This window comes from Panthera onca, chromosome D1 (genome assembly GCF_046562875.1).
Source record: "Panthera onca isolate mPanOnc1 chromosome D1, mPanOnc1 haplotype 2, whole genome shotgun sequence".
NCBI lineage: Eukaryota > Metazoa > Chordata > Mammalia > Carnivora > Felidae > Panthera > Panthera onca.
In genome coordinates, this window is record NC_138348.1 from 25,506,386 (window position 1) to 25,529,322 (window position 22,937).

Sequence of the window (22,937 nt, forward strand, 5' to 3'; positions counted from 1 at the left end):
TAGAGCCAAGAAAGAGAAGAAATGAGGCAAAATTAATTTGAGATCAATACTGCTCGTAGCCATTCTGGTGACAGGCACCAGATAAACACATAAATAGAACTGAAGCCCAGCTTCTTCTGCCAGCTGTTGCCATCAGCCCCTTTAGACAATTATGCAGGCAGGCGCATAACCTTTATATAATTAAGCATTCCCTGACATTTTATTTGCAGCTTTTTTTTTTTTAATTCCCTCCCCCCTTTATTTAGTCTGCTTTCAACTGTGAAGGTCCAGCTGCCGGCTTCACTCGGATGCACTGACTTACAGTAATTTTGAGTTAAGCTTTATTTTACAGTCTGTGTAAATAATGAGTCAGAGGCAGACTCAATAAAAGGCAGTGCTGGCTGGAGCCAGAGTTCGGCTCTATGACCGCCACAGGGCTTTAGGAGTTTGGATGGTTGGCACAGAGTGTCAAGGTGGGGAGGGAGGTGCCTTGCCACAGCCGGGCAAATATCCTGGAATTCAAGACATCTGACGGGTCAAGGACAGACATTTGTGGCCAGAACCTACCCCCACTCCAAACTTCAGTGTGAAACACGCTGCTGTTCCCCATTCTTCGCCTCTTCCCACACCCGTGCCCTTGGCCCTGTAACCCTGCAGTTTTGCTCTCTAGAGGCACAGTATAAATCCCGCCCCACTGACCTTGCACTTGGTCATGTGATTTATTCTGGCCAATGGGGCCACAGATTATGCCATGAGCAGAGGCTTGAAATGTGCTTGTGCAGCTGGGCATGGACTTTTCCATGAGAAAAACAAGCCCTGGGGGGGCCCATTTCTCCCAGAAGAAAGAGAAACAGGTAGAGCAAACCTGAACCCAGCTTGCGGGGAGGAGGTGAGCCTGGCCTACATCAGCCACGCCCTCCCAAACAGCAGGCCAGGCAGGACTCTCATGTTGCGCACATCACATTACATTTTAAGATACGGACGGTTACTCGTCTGACAGTGTCGCCTTGAGTGCTTACAATCTGGGAGCGGGGAGTGCACAGAAAAAGAAACAGGCAATGTGGGAATGATCTGTTCACTTGCTTACCTCCTTCCCTAGCCTCTAAGCTCCTCCAGGGCTGGAGCTGGGTCTTACTCCTCTCCCCTGGGTGGTCAAGCACCTAAGACAGTGCTTGTATAGCAATAACGACAGCAGTAATAATACAGCAGCAATGAATACCAGCAGCGACTATCTCCTGAATGCTTCTTACATGCCAAGCCCTCCGCTAAGTTCTTGACAACGTTGTTTCACTGGATAGTCAAATAAATGGGGAGATGGGTCATGTCCTCATTTTACAAAGGAGAAAACAGAGTCTTGGAGAGGCTACTTCATCAGTTCTTAACTCTTAAATGCATAGAGCAAGCCCTCTCTATTCTCTCCCAAACCCTGAGCCACCATTTTCTGGACCACAGCTCTATCTTGGACAGCATCTCCAAGCGCTTCATCCAGATACCCTCACTTGTTCCCTTGGGCACACCGCACACCCTGACTTGTTGTTTTCTATTTGTTAACTTGGTCACCCAAACGAAATGGCAAGATCCAGGGGGGCAGGGACTGTGTCTTTAGACTGTAGCAGTTAAGAACTTTGGCTTTTAGGTTGGTCACAAGAGTGTGGGTTCAAATCCTGGCTCTGCCATTTACTGGATGATTGTACAGCCAGGGTTCTCTAGAGGAACAGAACCAAAAGGAGACTAGATAGATAGATACATAGATACATAGATGGATAGACAGATATTTACTATGAAGAATTGACTCAGATGATTATGGAGGCTGAAAAGTCCCATGATCTGTCCTCTGCAGGCTGGAGGCCCAGGGAAGTTGGTGGTATAATTCGAGTCTAAACCCAAATGTCTGAGAATCAGGGAGCCGGTGGAGGAAGTCCTTGTCTGAGTCCAAAGGCCCAAGGACTGGGAGCACCAATGTCCTAAAGTCTGAAGGAGGTCCTGGCTTAACCAGAGAGAATGAATTTGCCCTCCCTCTGCCTTTTTGTCCTCAATAAGTTGGATGAGACCCACCAGCACTGGGAAGGGCTATCTGCTTTACTCACTCTACTAAGCCAAATGCTAATGTCTTCCAGAAACAGCCTGCACAGACACACCCAGACCCTTAGCCCAGCCGAAGGGACACACACCTTCAACCATCACAAGGACCTTATACAAGTCCCACAATCGCCCTTAACCTCATTTTCCTTCCTTGAAAAATGAGGATCATAATAGCAGGAGAAACTTCTTCAGTAGATTCTGGTAAGGTGTAAAATGTGAGGGCCCGGTGCCCGGCACACCGTGGGCGTTTACTCTAAGACTGGTGATTGTTGCTCTCTCTTCACAGGTTGACAGGGGCAGATACTGTCTTCTCAAGGAAGCCAGTCTCATTCGTGGTTTTCTGCGCTCTCATGCCGGCACGGCCTCCGCCCTGCGAGCTGGAGGCAATTTTTCGGCTCACAGACTGTGAGAGAAGCAAAGGGGCTCAACATTCCTCGCCTGACTTACCAGCGACACCGCATCAAGCTTTCCCAAGAACCTGCTCTCCCTGCCAGAACACTTCTGGGGGACACCACGTCTCCTGAATTTCACAAGCAATTTTTTCCCAGAACGACAATAAAGTGACAGGCATGCCACACCACCTCCTCAGAGCCATCGACGTCCCGATGATCCCAGGCGAGGCCTTGCTGGTCTGCCGTGCAGCCCCAGGGCACGGGCTCCCCGGCCTGCACCCTTTACACGGCGGTGTTGGATGCCTGGGTGTATGTGCTTACTTGATAGCATTTCTATACTCTTCCTATGCAGATCGTTGCACTGGCTGCAACTCTGTGGCTCTTCACTGCACCGCCCATCGCTCCCCCTTCCCTACTCCCAAAGCGAGCCGATTCTTCTCCCTCGGGGCGCCACTGGCTTGGGCATCATTCTCACTGAGGCCAACTCTATGGATGTCACTCCTCTGATCTGCTCCCACAAATCAATCCTCCCTTCCCTTGGCCACTGCTCTTCTGTCCAGATTGTTCCTCAAGTCGTTTATTCATTTCATCCCACTGTGTATTCAACAAGTGGTTACTGAGTGCCAACTGAGTGCTGGGCAACGGGGATGGGGCAGTGAATGAGAGAGGCACTTTGGCTTCACTGCTGAAATGGCCAGAGTGTGCACTGGGGTCTGGGGCTGGGCTGGTGGATTCAAATCTGACCCTTCACCTATGAGCTAACCGACCCACGGCAAACTAACTAACCTCTCCGGGCCTCATTTTCTTCATTGACAAAATGTGGATAACAGTTATTGCCCCATGGGGTTCTCAAGGTTTAAGTGGATGACGCATACAGAGTGTTCAGAGAAGTGCCTGACACACAGCAAACGCTCATGTGACAGTTTCTGCTCAGTACAACTATCATTACCTGTGGAGTAAAAAATGCTATTCTGGTGAAGGAGACTGCACTGCCTTTATGAAGGAGAAGAATGTGCAATTACCAAGTCATCCAATGAGGAAGGATCTGACCATTTAGAAAAAAATATCTGCTGTATCATCACACAGCTTTGTCTTCTTTCTGAATATAAATCCCTAGAAGGCAGGGACAGTTGTACGCTACTTGTGAATTTGTCCCAAGGCTAGAAATATAGCTGAGGGAGTCTAGGGTAGTGTATTTATTAAAAACAAAGCAGACAAGGGTACAGAGACAATTTCAATGAAAGAAGAACATTCTTTTCAACAAAAGGGGCTGGGACAGCTGAATGTTCACATGCAAATGAATATTAGACCCCTCCCTCACACCGCACATAAAAATGGACTCAAGATCCATCAGAGACCTAAATGTAAGAGACAGAATATACATCTCTTAGGGAAAAAAGTAGAAGTAAATCTTTGGCACCTTGGATTAGGCAATGATTTACTAAATATGAAACCAAATGTGACAACATCAAAAGAAAAGACACGAATTAGACTTCGCCAAAATGAAAAACTTTTACGCGATAGAAGAGGCTATTAAGAAGGTGGAAAAGACAATCCACAGGATGGGAGAAAATACATGCAAAAGCACAGGACTGACAAAGGACTTGTGTGGAGAATACATACAAAAATCCTTTGGTTGGGGATACACTGGGAAAAGAGAGGGCTGAGAACAAACTCGGGGCCCCTGATCTTTCAAAGTGTACACAACGTGCTTTTAATGAAAAATAATAAGGAACAATGATAGAAACCAAAAAAGACAGAAGCAGAACCATGCTTAGGTTCAGAAACCAGCAAATTAGTATAGCCCTCTAGCTTTCATTCCATGCTTCAGTTCATATCCCAGTTTTAAATAGAGTATGTATTAAATAGGATGTGAAGCCACACTTTCAACACCCTCTGTGCGAATTTTGCAATTCTAATAGAAAACACGCCATAAATTAGTCTGAGGCGTCTTTTCCAAATGTCTCAGAGTGTGATTGTCTGGAATGGATGATCAGTGACTCCAGAGACATTTTTCTCCCTTTTCTTCCAGATTCTACCTCACCACTTCTGCTCTAAAAGATTACTCTTGCAAACAGAAGGCAAATCTCGGTTCCTCCTCGCGAATAATCGAAGTAATTCCCTCCAAACGAATTGATATTTACACGCAGCTTTTAGACTGGTGCTGGTCCATAGAAATGGAGAGAACCACATAACGCAGGGGCCTTTCCGACTCAGTGATGCATTCTAGGTACCTAACATTTTGTAATATTTGCCAAGTGAACAAAGGCCGATGCGAGATTCACCTCTGTTATTTACCAACAAGACCGTCTCTCCAAGGACGTAACCAGACAAGTTATTACGGAGACTCTTTAGACAACATGGGTCCCTCCTGAGCATTTCTCATCCCTGCTGAGCTGGTAGAAGGTCTGCTCCGCCTCCCGCCTGTATCTGAACGCTCACACTCCAGAATGTTCCACTGCTATTTCCACTTTTGTCAGGCCAGGAAGCAAGGTGCCAGATGGAACCAAGCCTGTGGCCTGGCTCCCTGCTGGTAGGCAGGAAGGAGAAAAAACCTTGTTAGTTGGCAGAGACAGAGTACCCTGGAGGGCTCACCTGATTCTTTTACATTTAGTGTTCCTCCAAAGAGGAAAAGGCTCGGGCAGGTAGCTGCGGTGGTTGTTGGTTATACAGAGGAAGTGCTGACCCATGGGGAATGGAATCCATACTCAGGAGTACCTGCTCTGGCCTAAGTGCTCGGCAGCCTTCTCTCGCTTTTCCTTCCAGCGATCCTGGAGGCCGGCCTTGTCATCTTGGTGTTGAAGAGGCTCAGAGTGGTTAAATAAGTTGCCCAAAGCCACCGAGCTCCTAGCCAGTAGAGCTGCTGTCTGACCTCACGCAAAGTCTGAGATCTTGATGTGTTGTACTATGACTATGTCTGATACGGTCGCTAAGGGGACAGAAAGGTCTTGAAATTCAGCTTGCTCCTAACATTCATAACCAAAGCCTCATGGATTATTGCTGTTGTTGTTTTTTAACCTTCTCCCATCGAATGTTCTCCTCTGTCTCCTCCGTGCCTAGCACAGGGCTGGCCAGGGAAACTAAAGCTCCTCCAGGTCTCTGTGGGCAGGGATTTGGGCTCAGCCTCTGTGAGAAGCATCCTACACGGCCTCCAAGGATCACAAGTGAAGTGTGATCACACTCGGGAGATGTGTCCGTGGGGTGACCAGGAATAGCTTCGTGTGATGCAGACATGACACAGCAGAGTCTGGCGGCCGGCAGCCTTTCTGGCCTGCGTGTGCAACACCATGTCTGAGGGCACCCAGGAACACAAGGACCACGTGAGGGCTCTCTTGGGAAATGAGGCGTCCAGCGAAGCATTTGGGCCCATCAGCTTCTCCACCTCGGGGAACAGATTATGGCTCAGGGAGATGCTTTCTGATGGCATGGGGTTCCAGGGAGCTACTGCTGTGTAACAAGTCGGCCCTAAGTTTAATGACTTACCATGATGGACACTGTATTATCTCTCAGTTTCTGTGGTTTAGGAATTCAGGACAGGAGCAGTAGTTCTCCCTTGGGGTCTCACATATAACTGTGATCAGAGCGGCAGAAGCCGCTGGGGACTGCCCAGACACTCTCTCCATGGTCTCTCCCTGTAGACTGGTTTGGGCTTCCTCACAGTATGGCAGCCTGAGGGCAGCTGGACCGTTTATACGGTAGGTGAAGGCTTCAATAAAACTATTCCAGAAAGCAAGGAGGAAGCCACATAGCCTTCTACTTCCCAGCTGCAGAAATCACAGAACATCACTTCTACCCTACTAGTCAAATAGTCACAAAAGTTTCCAGGGCAAGGGACACGGGCTCTAGTTCTTGATGAGAAGAATGCCAAAGAATTTGTGGACACACTTTAAAACTGCCACACTGATGGGCGCCCTAGGTGGCTCAGTCAGTTAAGCCTCTGACTCTTGGTTTCAGCTCAGGTCATGATCTCACAGTTTCGTGAGTTTGAACCCCGCGTCGGGCTCTGCGCTGACAGTGCAGAGCCTGCTTGGGATTCTCTCCCTCTCTCTGCCCCTCCTCTGTTCACACACGCACTCTCTCTCTCTCTTTCAAAATAAATAAACATTAAAAAAAGTAAAACTGCCACACTGCCACACTGAGGTCGGGAGAAAGACAGGGAGAAGTAATTGGCTGTGAAAAGCACAGGGATGTGTACTGTGGGGACATGGGCACCATACGGTCACTTCCCTAACACACGGCATATTTCCAGAAGGGAGAAACCGGCAGGCACTGGTAGACCAAGACAGTTAGAAAGAAAATAAATAGAAGGTTCTGAGCCACAAGGGAAAGGCTGCCTAACCAATCAGCTAGTGAGGACAAAGCATCGGTCCTTGGAGATTTCCTTCAGATGCAAAGTGAGCCAGATCTGAGACTTCTGCAGAAAAAGCAAGTGAAAAGTCAGGTTCCTGTCATCTGAAGAATAACTACCACCTTGATCAAACTCCAAGATTAAGGTAAAAGCTTGGCTCTCAAAGGGTCACAACACATTTATAATAAATGAGTCCATGAAAGAAGGGCAAATATGTAAAGTGCCTCTCTAATTAGGCATCTGGGAATGAGGGAGGCCAGTGCAGGAATACTCAGTCCCACTGCGTCCGAGAGCCCCAGGAAGCGAAGCGCCCACTGAGTGTCCTCTCTCAGGCGGTGTGATTAATGCCACTCAGAGAAGTCTGTGGTCGAGTGGTGGCCAGTACCAAAACCCGACAGGGCACGCTATTGGCATAAAGCAACCTCAGTCTATTGGCTCAGTTTACAAGAGCCTGGGGCAGAGACAGGCTACTTATTCCCCATTCTCTCCTTTTCTGCCTCTCAGAACACATACTCCTGAGATTTAGCTGGGCACAGGCGTACCCACAATGATAAAGAATACATGCAGGGCACCTGGGGGGCTCAGTCAGTGAAGGATCCGATTTGGGCTCAGGTTATGATTTCAGAGTACGTGGGTTCGAGCCCCGCATCAGGCTCTGTACTGACAGCTCGGAGACTGGAGCCTGCTTCACATTCTGTGTCTCTCTCTCTGTCCCTCCCCCACTTGTGCCCTCTCTCTCTCTCTCTCTCCCTCTCTCAAAAATAAATAAACATATAATAAATAAAATAATAAAAAAACATTTAAAAAATTAAAAAATAAAAAGAATACATGCCTCAGACTCTCTTGCAGCTCGGTGTGGTCATGTGACTAAGTTCTGGTCACTGGCTTATGAAGAAAGCTGACATTGTGCAGCTTTCAGGTCACCTCCTTAAAGAGGAAGTGGCCTGTCCTGGTTTTTTCCTTCTTTTCTTCTTTCTGATGTCTGGGAAATGGTGGCCACTGGAGCAGCCTCGGGAGCCCCAAAGAGGGCAGGGCTCCCAGTCAGCCCGGACTGCTCATCTCTGGGGTGTCGCATGTGAGAGACTTTGTCTTATTTAACGCACTTATTTAAAGTATCACTTCCACCTTATTTTAGCCACTGTATCAGCCCATCTCCTGACTAATATGGAGTCCCTGGGCCACCTCAAGTCTTCCAAACTAAGAACATCACGGTGGAAAAAATCAGAGAAGAAACACTCAGCACGGATCCTAAAGGTCCCCGAAGGATTTGCACCTTTCCCTCTTTGCTCTGCCTCTCCCGTCTTCCTACTCCCTCCTACTTGTCTGAGTATAAAACGACCTCTTCCCATGAGTCCGTGCATGGCTGCTGCTTATCATCACGTGTGGTCCAGTCGAGTCAGCTCACGTGGAAGGGAAGGTCTACTCTGGGATACTCACTGAAAGATGGAGGCCTTGGGCCTCACGCGGACCAGGCTGGGGACCAGGGTTGAGAACCGGGGGCGATAGGGGATAAAGAAAACATTTGCTCAGCCTCTTAAGGCTGACTCCGCCCTGAGCGTCTGAGTTTGAGGGAGACATTCTGATCTGCTGCCAGCCAGCCCATGAACGGACTGGCCTCGGGTCAGGTGTCCGTGCCTCATTGGGTCCACAGTGGCTCAGGTGGTTGGGAACAGTCTCAGAGCACGGAGGGCTCGTCCTTCCAAAGGTCTTAAGTGGAGCATGCAGTCAGGAAGGAGCTGAGGACGGGGCAGCTGATAGAACATATCTGATGTACCTTGGTATCCAGAACATACAGCCCGTTAACGTATACTTTTAAATGCAAGGATTAAAGCAACATTTTTCAAGTTGGTAGTGCTGGCCAAAGGGGTGATTGTGCATTCCTGGTCTTTCTCTCAACTGAAAATTAAGCTCCTAGGAATTATCTTGACTCCTCACAGCAAAGTGCTCTGCCAAAGACCTTCAAGAAAAACTGACTACCAGTGCAAATTTGAGCAGCTCACGTGATTACAGAAGGGACACGATTTCAAGGAAAAGAACTCACGGAGGGAGAATGTGGCCACATGTCATTTTGGGGCATTCCAGAACCAAAGACTGATAGGCTGCAGTCTTCAGACAGCAACAGGGAGGAAATGAGAAAGAGGTCCGGGAGCCTCTGGGGAATGTGACAAGATATCTGTAACATCAGAGCCCATTTCCACTTTTCACAGGCCAAGACTTCTCAGGTAGCCAAACTGGGGCTAACAAGGGAAAGATAATGACAGGACTGCATAACCCAGGAAGGAAGTGCAAGCTACTAGTCAAGGGTGGGAGACGGGGAACACCCAGCCCACGGTCATCGGCCCTCCCCAAAGAGAATTCACAGAATCGATTATTCCACAACCTCGTTTACAGTATCCCCAAATCTCGGTTAGGCTTTTCCTGCCGGTGGGTCAGCAGAGCCAACCAGGAGCCACGGAGAATCACAATGCTGGCTGTATGCAGTCGGAATCAGCCCCTCCTGTGACTTCCCTTACAGGGGTTGAACATCTCATTTCTCCTAGTTTTCTTCCTCTGGCTCCACCTTCCAAGTGAGGCATGTAAGGAGTGGGTCTCCACCGGCCGGCGCCAACCCACCCTGACAGTTTCAACCCACCATGCACCCCCACCCCACACGCACACACATGCACACTTTCCTCCTGCCCTACCCACTCCGGCAGGAGGCCCGGCCTTGCGCTTGTTTCTGGCTCCATTTTTACTTATCCTTCAAAAGTATTTATCCATACTCCCCTAGGGAAACTGTCCTCGCCCACTGTCTCAGTCATGCCCCTCGTGTCACCACAGCGTGCTACTCGTTCCTGTGATAGCATTTATCACACTTTTGGGTAATTATCTGCAGGGCACGCTGCTTCTCCCTTGTAGACCGTGAGCAGTTTTAATCGGATCTAGCTGTGTGTTTCTTCCAGGACCTGAGTGGGGCCAGGCAACAGGGGGCACTCTGCAAACGGTGTGTGTGTGAATGAGTGTTGGGAATAGTCAGGAAAATAACAGGGTGCTGGGCGGGGGCCGGGTGGGGGGGAGCTGTCCACAGACGGGACAGATCAATGGCCCCAGCATGATCAAGCAGCAGCTCAGAAAACTTGCAAAGCAGACTCGCAGACAGGCAGGAAGCCCCACACACGGTCCCATTGCCCCGAAACTTCTGTCCACAGCCTCAGGTGTCCAGGCTGGATGCCCCACATGCCAGGGAGAGGGAGGGACAGATGGACAGATGGAGGCAGAAGCCAGGAAAGCCAAGAGGAGGGAGACATGTGTAAGCAATGGGAGGGCCTAAAGAAACAGCTCTGAAGATTACCACGGTGGCTGCGGGATCAGGAAGCAATTACCGTCTCGGGAGGAGAGTCACTCTGACTTGCTTCTCAACGAGGGACATTTCAGAAATCCTCAAGCCCCCGCTGCAGTGGTTGAAGGAAAGGAAGCTTTCGTGACGCACTCGACTATTAGGAAGAAAACTCCACAGGTACAGAAAGGCAGCACTGCCCATCCTCCTGTTTCTTCGGCATTTCTGCCTTTCCTCGCCCCGCTGGGCTCTCAAACTCTCAAATTAAAAGTGGAAAAAAGGCTTCTGCAATCCTGCCGTTAATAGCACCTCCAGCAGCTTTATTCTAAGCAGAGCCAAATGAGTTCTTTCGTGGGGACGAGTCTTTCTGAGGGTCCCTCTGATGCAGCCCTTGACACCACTTGGTGGCCAACGGTTTTGTGGGAAATCCTGACTCTCCACCAAGTTCAAGCTGGCGACATTTTTCGTTGGATCCCCTAAACCTAGAAGGCTCTTTTTTGCTTTTAAACGCATAAGGCTCTTTTCCACTGGTATTTGAAAAGTGATAATAAAAACTAGTACTCTTCCAATCTCGTGCCTTCCGGGTTTCTCTAGAAATGCTCTTTGGCTGTTGGATCACTCGGTTGTATTGTGTCGGATTCCTGCGGCTACAGGGTTTTCTCTGAGGTGTTTATTTGAGAGGGTGGGGTAGGACGCAGTCCCTGTCCCTAGTTCCTCCTTCCTGCAGCTATATATTTCCTCACTGGAAGCCCCGGTTCCGGCTCCCGCCCGGAGCCGGTCAATGGTGGGTTTAGACTGACTGTGGCATTAGGCTCGGCAGATGAAAGCCACAAGCACAGTTGTCAGGAGGTGCCTGGAAACGGGTGTTGATGGTCTCAGTCAGACCCCTGGAGGGGTGCTGACTCAATGACTCCAGGGGCAGGACTGCTGTGGAGACACGGTTAATGAGGCCTGTACGCGACGAACGGGAGGGGAGCGTCTCGAGATACAAGCGGGGAGATGTCCTATTAACCAAGCACGGCTCTATGACCCCAAGAGCAGGCAGAGCAGCGGCTCTCCCCACGGGTTCATGCTCAACCCCCACAGTCCCCTCGGTGCCCCGCCATGCTTTCACCTCTCCTCGGGCCCTGCTCTCGCCCTGCTTTCGTGCTCTGGCCACCCTCCGGCAGCTCCCATCCCCTCGCTGTGGCACTGGGCACACGGCTGTGCCCTGCCTGAGAGTGGTGTCCTGGGGGCTGTATTAGTTTGCTAGGACCGCTGTTCACAACACCCACTACATGGTTTAAATAACAGAAATCTGGGGCGCCTGGGGGGCTCAGTCGGTTGAGCATCCGACTTCGGCTCAGGTCACGATCTCGCGGTCCGTGAGTTCGAGCCCCGCGTCGGGCTGTCTGCTGACAGCTCAGAGCCTGGAGCCTGTTTCAGATTCTGTGTCTCCCTCTCTCTCTGCCCCTCCCCCGTTCATGCTGTGTCTCTCTCCGTCTCAAAAATAAATAAACGTTTAAAAAAATTTTTTTTTTAAATAAACAACAGAAATCTACTGTCTCACAGTTCTGGAGGCTGGATGTTGGCCGGGTCGGCTCCCTCTGAGGGCCTGAGGGAGAATCTGTGCTGTGCCTCACCCCTAACATCTGGTGGGTTTGCTGGCTATGTCTGGAGTTCCTTGGCTCATAAATGTATTAGTCCGTTTCTGCTTTCATGTTCACGTGGAGTTCTCCGTGTATGTGTGTGCGCGCACGCGCGCACACACACACACACACACACACACACACACACTCACGCAAGTTTGCCCTTTATGTTGTAAGGACACCAGTCAGATTAGATTAGAGGCCCACCTGATTCCAGTATGACCTCATCTTAACTAATCACATCTGCAATGACCCTATTTCCAAATAAGGTCTCCTCCTGAGGCCCTGGGGTTTAGGACTTCAATATATGAATTTTAGGTGGGGGGAGGACATAATTCAAGAGAGGCCAAGGCCATTACTGTATCCCCTGTATGCGGCTCAAGGCCTGGCACATGGAGGTACCCCATTACCTTCCCACTGACAAAAAACACCAGTAAGGACTGCTTGCTCTCTCTCCCTCTCTTTTTCCCTCCCTCCTTCTCGCTCTCTCTCTCTCTCTCTCTCTCTCTCTCTCTCACACACACACACACACACACACTTCTACAGAAGAAACAGGACAAAGCTGTCACTGTTAGCTTCTGGGGAGGTGCCAAACCTCACGACCAGCTTTCCAAATTCTCCTTGAGCGTTATCACCAGGATACAGCAGGCAAGATAAAGAAACTGCAACCCAACTGCCAAAATACTCAATTAGCTATCTTGGCACTGGTGGCTTTTTTAGAAGAGCTTAACTCTCCAGCATTTCTCATCAAGCAGGAAGGTGGACAGGCATCATTAGTCTTTCATACTGAAAGGAAAACCTGAGTATGGAAACAGGGAAGATATGCCAGCCTTCACACGCAACCTTGCCCGTGAGCTCACAGGAGGGCCAAGGGCGGGCATGGACTGATCACCTGGAGTTCCTGGTCCCAGGTGAGTGATAACCGGGAGGCAGTGTCAGGGGACGATGAAGAACCACGAAGAACGTTAGTCTGTATGCTGGACGATCCACGTCCCATCCTGGCTTCGCCATTTACTTGCTATGTGAACGCGGCACAGCCACGGAACAACCTGTGTGCTTCTCGAGCTCTTCATCTAGAAATGGAGATCATGTGTCTGAGAGGAGCTGCTCTCACAGGGATTTTGTGAGACTGGATGGGAAAATAAAGGTACAATGCTAAAACCGGTGCCTGACGCTTATTGCGCAAAGCAACGCTTATCCGTGTATATATCTATCTCCTGTGTGCCTGATCTCCCTTCAAAGGTCTGACCCGCTCAACAACACCTACGTCTTCATAAGCTCTCTGCAATGAGAGCAATCAGAACTGGGACCCGCTTGGGAAGTATTCATTTTATTAGTTATTTATTATTGTACAATAAATTACTCCAAAATTTATTTTAAGAAACCAAACGTTTATTATCTGACAGTTTCCGTGGGTCAAAAAATCCAGGAGTGGCTTAGCTCTGGCTCAAGACCTCTTAAAAGGTCACAATCAAGGTGTGCGCCAGGCCACAGACAGGTCAGGGCTGGGCTAGCGGAAGATCCACTTCCAAGCTCATCCAGGTGGCCGCTGACAGGCCTCAGCTCCTCCCTGGCCTCTGACCAGAGCCCTACCCAGTTCCTTGCCACATGAGCCCATCTGTGAGGCAGCCCAAAGATGGCAGCCAGCTTCCATAGGCGTCAGCAGGAGAGAATATGCAAAACGCCAAAATCTTTTCTAATCTAATCTTGGAAGTGACATTCGATCAATTGTGCTGCTACTCTCTTTACTAAAATTGAATCACACTTTCTACAGCCATGTTCCCAACGGCCATTCTTCACAACAGCCAAAACGTGGAAGGAACTCAAATGTCCATCAACAGGTGAGTGTATTAACAAAATGTGGTACAGACATACAATGGAGTATTATCCAGCCTTAATTAAAAGGAAGCAAATTCTGACACACACTATAGCATGACTCTTACGGACATTTTGCTAAGAAAACTAAACCAGTCACAAAATGACAAATACTGTATGCTTCCGCTCATAGGAGTTATCTAGAGTAGTCAACTGCATGGACACAAAAAGTTGAATGGCAGTTGTCAGGGGCTGGAGTGGAGAACAGGGAGTTGTCTGTAGGTACAGTGTCTCAGTTTTACAAGATAGTAAAGTTCTGGAGTTTGGTTGTACAACAGTGCGAATACACAACACCTTTGAACTATACACTTACAAATGTTAAGGTGCTACATTTTATGTTACGAGTATTTTGACGCAATTAAAAAAAAAAAAAAAAGGAAAGAAACCATGCAAGTCACAAGGTCCAGATCGCATTCAAAGGACGGCACTATACCAGGGCATGAACCCCAGGGGGTAGGGATCACTGTAGGATGCCTGCCACAGTCAGTCATTTATCCAAAGTTGAAAAGAATCTATCCGCTCAATTAGGATTGAATCCAACATATTTAAGGCTACCTGAGTGCTGGCCACACCCAACACGTGCACGGCAGTACTGTGGACTCTCAGACGGGTTCCTAAGAAACAGAAAAGCCATATGCGAGCCTGCTCCAAAGCTATGCTTTTGGAATGATCTGATATACAGGCTACGTTTCCAATCAGTAAATCCCCAATTAAAAATCGACTCCACCGCCGAGTTCTTTGGCTAATACCCCACCCCTCCACCACCGCCGGTGGAATAGAAAGGTACACGGTCATGTTTGCGCTTTCGCGGTCCCCTCCCACTTCCAATTTCTGACAGTTTGTTGTTGGTTTCAAAGGCCAAGGATAGAGGAGGGAACTAAATCGGGATGAGTAAGACAGGGAGGAGAGGCACACACAGCTGGTGTCTCTCAAGTGGAGACACGACTTTTTTCATACCCTCATCAAGTCGGAAGAAAAGTATTTCAAGCACCATATTTCCTGTCTTAGGGCCAGTCCTCTCCACTCCATCAAAATAAACATTATAAAATATAATTTTCTTTCCCACACCGAGTGAGAGCAAAGACACATTTTTCAAGGTCTGGAAGCCCCGCCGGAGCAGAGAGGATGTATTCTGACTAAATGAGCTCGCGTGCAGAAGGTGTTTAGCACAGTATCTGGCGCTTGGTAAGACTCGATAAATGTTCACATTATTCAGAGGACAACGGGTCAAATCCCGCACCATGTAAGACCATATTTTGTCGAGTCAAGATGCCTCTGACATTCTTCAGGAAGACACTGCGTGAAGCACGGTCTCTCAAAAGCCCAGTCTGAGTCAGGTTTTCCCCCAGCCCCAGAACACTGGCGTTCCTTTGTTCACGCACTGGAATTAGTAGCCAGTTTGCATTTAGAAGCCACTCGATAGAGACAAGCACACCCTCTGATACTAGAATCACACCCGGAGTGGAAAGACGCTCACATCATAGTGGGAATACAGAACTGCACACCGGCCAAGGGGCCAGCAGGTCCAGATTCTTGTCCCCTGTCACTACAGGGCGCACTCCCATTGAGGGAATGACAGAACCACCCACTCTATTTAAATACCAGAAGTGATACTTAGTATTTTAATAGACTGTGTACACTTGAACTCACATAACCTAAATCTATATACGCTGTCATAGCACAGAAGGGACAAATTAAACGCAGCTTTATAACATAACACCCGAAAGAGACATCTTTTCTAGCATACACCATTTATTGAATCCACTATGTGCAAGGGCGCTGTGCAGCTAGGTAGGATCAGTGGCATTTGAGGGGCAAAAAAGGCACACTTTTCTTCTTCCTGTTCTTTGGTAGCTGGCAGAAGTGCCTTTCCACAACGCAAAGCACCGGGCTCGGAGGCTGTCACGCCAAACGGCACCTGACAGCTATCACCCGTGCCCGGATGGGACATGTTTCCGGGGAGCACATGCAAACAGAGCTTACATTCTACAGGGGTGTTGTTTGGGTAAGGGGGGCACAAAGCCGAGAGTCTAAGGAATGCTGCTTCAAGTTTCATATCTGCCAAGAGCTGGGCTTCGTGTGCACGGGTCTCACCACTGACTCACCCTCCACCTCTGTTTATAACAATGAGAGTACAAGGCAGAGAGAGAGAAAGGAGCTGGATTTAGAAATACAAACTTCGCCCAGCCATCACAGAGACAGTTCTTAAGGGCGAGCAAGAATCTGCTACAGCAAAATGCAGGGATAAGCATGTGGAGGGTAGGGGATGCTGCCCAAACCCACCAGGACAAATTCCCTAATTTCCAAATTTTAGAGGTAGGGGTCGTTTTGCTGAACATCTCATGGCACCACAGGTGAGTCTAGGATACATAAACACATAACGAACTACATAAGAAACAGTATTTGCAGAAAATGTTCTTCCATCCCTCCTATCTATGCTAATACCTTCACTTTGTGACCGCTATTCCCCTATGTGGCATCTATTGCTGCCGATGGCAGATGCCATAGGAGTTACACTGGTAAGTTTTGGTTTATAAACATCTGACTTTGTGTAAGGGCTAGAAACACCTTGCCATCCAATCAGCAGTTTAGAAATTCCCAGGGAAATGGCAAGATTAGAAACGTCTCTAAAGTTGGTATAAAACAGTGGTTCTCAGATTTAACATGTGTTGGAATCACTTGGAGGGCTTGTTAAAACACAGACTGCTGGGCCCACTTCCCGGGTTGATTCTGCTGGTTGGGGCACAGCCCGAGCTCTGTGTTTCCACAGAGTTCCCACACGATGCTGATGCTGCTGGTCTGAGGATTATACTTTGAGAACCACTGGTGAAGGAAAAACTCAAGGACGGAATTTTTCTGGATGAGGACAACCAGAGGGTAATGCTACCTAAGACTCACCTCCCAGAGCTGTTCTCTGCACCAATTTTGGCAAAATCTATGTTGACACACGTTTTGTCTTCTCTTGTCTATGGACCCTCAGGTACACAGATTTGGATTGGTTATAATCCTTGATGTGTGATCTACCCTCACCAGTGGGCTATGCCTGACCCATTCATTCATTCATTCACTCATCCATTTTTAATAATGGCCTGCACCTCATAATAATAAACATCAACCAAAATAAAAGCTAGGACTTTGAAACTGGTCTCTCTGTAACTTCACAGAGCTTACTCCATCCATCTTGCCTCCCAACATATGAGCCAAGCAGTTAGCCACTTTTCTCTTGCCTTTCCAGTTTATAATTTTATTAAATCTATAAACTGTGGTACACACAGCAGAATACTGAGTAACAGTCACAACAAATGAAGTCTACCGATAAGCAACAATGTAGGTGAATCACAGCAACTTGACATTAAGTGAAAAAAGTAATGATTGCATACAGATCCCACCAGTTTATAACATTAGAAATACATACTTCTTAGGATGCCTTAATTTGGATGTACATTTTTAAATCTTTACATATTCTTTTAATCACTGAAGAAAAGAGTCAATGAGTAAAGAAAAGAACCTGGTCAGTTTTAACAAGAGGATATGACCCCGCTGTGTCCTTCTGGGCTCCCTTAAAAGCTCCTCTTTCGGGGCGCCTGGGTGGCGCAGTCGGTTGAGCGTCCGACTTCAGCCAGGTCACGATCTCGCGGTCCGTGAGTTCGAGCCCCGCGTCGGGCCCTGGGCTGATGGCTCGGAGCCTGGAGCCTGTTTCCGATTCTGTGTCTCCCTCTCTCACTGCCCCTCCCCCGTTCATGCTCTGTCTCTCTCTGTCCCAAAAATAAATAAAAAACGTTGAAAAAAAAATTAAAAAAAAAAAAAAAAAAAAAAAAAAAAAAAAAAAAAAAAAAGCTCCTCTTTCCATCCCCCCAACTGTATCTCTTCAGATTCTATAAAAACAGCTCCGAGAGCGAAAACACCCTGATAGGAGCAGGCAATTCACACAAGCGGGAGCAAAGTAGTAAACAAACACACGGGGGGAAATGTTGACTTTGCTCATAATCAGAGAAATGCAAATGAAAGCATTTGGGGAGCTATCATTCTAGGACTCCTAAATTAGCAAAAATGGAAAAAATAGAACAGCAGTGAATGCCCGGGATATGAAGATAAAACTGACATGTGCAGACAATGTTAGCAACCATGTAAAGAAAAGGAAGTATTGTCTCAAACAGCTGCACGCTGAGGTGTAAGCCATGGACTGTGCTCTGCAGAATTTAGCCTAAAGAAGTAATGCAATGGGAAAAAAACCAATCCAGGTGGCCCCAACTCATGCAACAACGTAGAAAACCACAGTAGAGCACCCTGACCATATGCAAGGCAGCTGGGGCAAATTACAGTTTTGGAGAGAAAATGTATATGCGATACTCCAAACAGGAGAAACACAAAATGCAAAATGGTAGGTGCATTAGGGTTAAAAGCATATGTACAGGGGCCACAAGGGAAAGTGTAAAAACTAACACGGCTGTTGTATTTGGAGGGGGTGTGGGTGTTGTTTCTTTCTGTTCAGTGTTAACTGTGGTATATGGCGATGCAATTATTTTTTAAAGCTTAGGAGGCTTCCTACCTTGAGAGCTTTCACAGCTTTCCTCGTCGCTGTTGTCTTGACAGTTATTTTGCCCATCGCAAATGAAGCTCTTGTCAATGCAGAGGCCATTCTTGCAGTGGTAGCGGGCGGTGGAGCAAAGCAGAGGGTTGGCGGCTGTGAAGGGAGAACACGGCAGATCATCAGGGAGGCCAGCGAGTCCCTTGGAGAAGCCCCCAAACCAGGAGTGTGTCCTGCTCAGGAAGTAGTGAGCTCATCTTCCAAGATGGCGGACTCAATGACCATCCTGGGAAACTGGCCAGCCAATGAGGAAGACAGGACAATACTTACCCTGCCCTGTTCTAATAGCTCCTTCTCCCAAGTCACCAGGCGGTACCCTATAACGTACCAACATGGCCAGGAGGCAATGACTCACTCCACATGGTTAACCTCTAGGCTGGCCAGCTGCCTGTGAGGGGCCTGGGGCAAAACCCGAATCTCCTGGGAAAGTCAGAGTGAAATGGTTGGTACCATAAGACACACGGATAAGCAAAGCCAGGAGGAGATGAGTTGGGGATCCCTGAACACCTGCCACCCAGGGAGTGATGGCATGATCTGATCCAAGAGCTGGGCTGGATTCTTCTGGTTCTGTGACTGTGGACAAGCCTCTTAATCCCTCATGTATCTTTATGGCTTACCAAGGTAAACTCAGAGGTCTCAATTTCGTTACAATCCAAGAAGCCCATTAACCTTCTCGGTCAGCCTGAGCAGCACCGCTGTGAGGCTCCCTGGTCTAGGCACTTTCAGAACCTCAAAAGAAATGACAGGTATTGTCCCTCCCCTCAAGGAAAAGAGTGGTACTAGCCAGCGTGAGGTCTACACAAAACTACTCAACGCACAAGCAATTCTCCACAGAAAATCAGTATTTGTACAATGCAATTTACCTGTTTCCCTGTTCCCTGCAGTGCGATTCAAACAAGGCTCATTGCTATTTTCAACAAATGAAGTAGCAAAGTAGAAATCCGTCCAATCCTAGCTCTGCCAGTTATTAGCCGTGTAATATTATGCAAATTACTTCACCTCTTGGAGTCTCAGTTTCTTTATCTATAGACAGGACTGGCCACATAATTTGTGGGGCCCAGTGCAAACTGAAAATGTGGGGTCGGGCTCAGTCGGTTAAATGTCTGACTCCTGATTTCAGTTCAGGTCATGATCTCAGAGCCGTGAGATCGAGCCCCACATCAATTTGGGATTCTGTCCCTCCCTCTCCCTCTGCCCCTCCCTCTCGCTCTCTGGCTCAAAAAATACAAAAAACAAAAATATTAAAAAATGAAAACGCGGGGTCAACTGTTCAGAAATTAGTTAAAAATTCAAGAAGGCAGTGCAGGGGATAAAAGCAAGCATGGTGCCCTTCCAAGTGGAGTCTGGGCCCTGTCTACCTGTGCAGGAGACAGGACCTGAAGCCGGCCCTGCTTACGGCATTAATTCGCGCATCAAATGAGATGGCATGTGAGAAAACGTGCGGTGCAAAGTCTGACTCGTAGCATAACACTCAGGGAACATTAGACACACTCCCTTAGTAATGTCTGTCTCGGTCCCGAGGGTGAGGCCCTCCCTGCACGGGCAACGTTGGTGACGATGAGGAGGGGTCATACTAGATGTGGGGTACTAAACCAAGCCCACAATTGCATCACACGTGATGGGAAGAGCACCAGGTTGGGGCGCTGGGGCTAGCACAGGGATTGCCATGGGGTCAGGGGCAAGTTAGCCGTGCTGCCCTTCAGCGGTCCTCAATTGTGGGATGGCATTTTGTTTTTAATTTTTTTAATGTTTATTCATCTTTTGAGAGAGAGACAGAGCATGAGTGGGGAGGGGGAGGGAGAGAGAGACACACACAGAATCCAAAGCAGGCTCCAGGCTCCGAGCTGTCAGCACAGAGCCTGATGCCGGGCTCGAACCCACGAACCGCGAGATCGTGACCTGAGCCGAAGTCAGACGCTTAACCGACTGGGCCACCCTGGTGCCCCTGCAAGATGCATTTGTAATATATCTTTCCCACATGCTTCACTGAGCTATTGTTAAGATATACACAGATCAAGGCTGCAAGGGCTGAAGACTTCACAGGGCTTCATAAACCCAAAGGACTGAAGAGGGTTGTTTTGTTTTGTTTTGTTCTGTTTTGTTTTTCCCCAGTATCTTTAACTATTTAACTCAGAAAGCTTGACTTGAAAGGTCAGAGGAGGTAGAGGGGAGGAGGAAGCCAGGGCTCTCAGTTTTAAAGATAATGGACCAGTGTAAAGTCAAATAAAAGCAGTCTGGCCTGAAAATATTAAGTTTTAATTATTTAAATCGCTGTGGGCCACAGAGCTGTTCAACTTGATCAGAGTGAAACCAAGGTCTGATTTCAGCCAAAACCAAAATGGGGAAGCCCAAACCACAAATCACGCTCGGTTTCTGTCGGAGGCAGCCTTCCAAACCCTTCGGCAGCCCTCCGTGGTGGCCTTCAGCCTCCCTGGGACCTCGTGGGTCACGTGCCCGCAGCCGAGGCGTCAGCAGCAATCAGCTCGCTCCGACAGACAGCCTCGGGAAGGCGCTGTAATCACTCCAAGATGGGGCTCTGCACACATACGTGAAGGCTCTGGTAGGGGAGTCTGTGCTGAGTCAACCTTGCTGACAGTGCCGGCATCCACTCACTTTCCGTCAGCCTTACACCCCTGTAACCCTGCAAACTTTCCCATGGCAAAGAAGGCATCTATCTGTACGTGCGTGTGTGCACATGTATACGCACAGACACATTACATACACGTGCGTGTTAGGCGTATATACAGATCACACGTATCTTCAAGATGAACGAAGACTGACTATCCCTTAAGACACAGCTCTGAGAAAGAATCCAGACTGACAACCAAGTCACAGACTGTGTTTAACCCATGCAGCCAAAAGGACTATCAGGCAGGCTGACACAGGCAGATCTCAGGCAGATCTCAGGCAGATCTCTCACAACCCAAAAGGAAGAAGACGAACAACTCGGTATGAAAATGGGCGAAACGACCGGGAAATTCCCACAAGAGGAATGGCAAATGGTCAATAACGACTTGAAAAAACGTTGACTGTCATCGGTAATAAAGCTCCGCTTTAACCACAGCACACTTGCCAAACTTACGGTCTTAAAATATCAGGTTGTTGGCAAGGATGTGGAGGGAGAGAAGGTCTCAGGGACCACCAGTGGGAGCGCAAATTGGTGGGTCCACCTTGGAGACCAATTTAGTCACAGCCCATAAAAAGGTGCACATGCCCTACAGCCCAGTGATCTTGCTTACTGCACGCTCCAGGAGAATCCTGAACAAAACAAAAATGTTTACGGAAGCACTGCGTGTAAAATTAAAAAATTAGAAATGACCCAAATGCTCACCCATGGGATATCAGGTACAACGTGCTACAGTGTTATAAGAGAATTCCGCAGCAGGAATAGGCTAACGTTTTCTGTAAAGGGCCAGTTAATAAATATTTAAGGCCTTGCTAACCATTCTGCCTTTGTGTCTGCTAGAACTACTCAACTTTGCCATTGTAACGCAAAGCAGCCATGGAAAATTCATACACAAAAGGGCATGGCTGTGTTCCGATAAAATTTTATTTATAAAAACAGGTGGGACGGGGTGCCTGGGTAGCTCAGTCGGTTGAGCATCCAACCCTTGATTTTGGCTCAGGTCATGATCTCATGGTTCACCGCTTTGAGCCTCACATCAGGCTCTGTGCTGACAGCATGGAGCCTGCTTGGGAGTCTCTCTCTCCCTCTCTCTCTCTCTGCTCCTCCCTGCTCGCTTGTGCGCGCACTCTCTCTCTCAAAAGATAAATAAACTTAAAAAATAAAAAACAAACAAACAGGTGTAGAGCATATTTGGCCTAGGAGCCATAGTTTGCCAACCCCTGATGAAGAGTAGTAAAAAAATCAATCAACAACAACCAAAAAAAAAAAAAAAAAAGAAAGAAAGAAAGAAAGAAAGAAATCAAAGAACCAGAGTCAAGATGGATAAATTTCACACAAATGACAGTGAGGGAGAAAAGTAAGTTCAGGACAGTAGATGACTCTGAAGAGAAGGGAGAAGGACAGAATCCAGGAACAAGTACATACTGCAAACTTCTAATGATGCCTGGTAACCTTTTATTTTAAAAACCTGAAGCAAATAAGTCAAAACAGAAATAATAGGATTTTTTAAGTGAGACATAACTGACATATAATATTATGCTAGTTTCAAGTATACAAAATAATGATTTGATATTTGCATGCATTGTGAAATGACCACCACAATAAGTCTAGTTAACATACATTGCCATACACACGTTATGAATTTTTTTTCTTGCGATGAGAACTTTTAAGATCTACTTGGGGTGCCCAGGTGGCTCAGTCGGTTAAGCGTCCGACTTCGGCTCAGGTCATGATCTCACGGTTCGTGAGTTCGGGCCCCGCACCGGGCTCTGTGCTGACAGCTCCGGGCCTGGAACCTGCTTCTGATTCTCCCTCCCCTCAGCTCCTCCCCTGCTCACACTCTGTCTCTCTCTCAAAAATAAATAAAGATTAAAAAAAAAAAATTTAAAAAAAAAGATCTACTCTCTCAGCAGCTTCCAAGTATACAATACAGTTTTATTAACTATAGTTAACCTAGTTATACCATTATAGGATTAATAATATGACAGATTATTATTAACTACAGTTAACATAGTGATAATAATATGGTAACAACAATAGATAATGGGATTTTTAAAACACGGCATTGGGGACACAGGTGTTCATTTAATCTCACTTTTCCTT

General features: G+C 47.8%; 1 protein-coding gene across 3 annotated transcripts in view; it reads right to left on the minus strand.

The window, feature by feature from the left end:
- Positions 1-22,937, minus strand: part of LDLRAD3 (low density lipoprotein receptor class A domain containing 3) — a 240,064-nt gene that overhangs the window by 96,297 nt on the left and 120,830 nt on the right. For all 3 annotated transcript variants that reach the window (XM_060606370.3, XM_060606368.3, XM_060606369.3), the window contains one exon: positions 18,170-18,304. In XM_060606370.3, the coding sequence (XP_060462353.1) occupies positions 18,170-18,304 (135 nt within the window). The remainder of the gene's footprint in view (positions 1-18,169; positions 18,305-22,937) is intronic.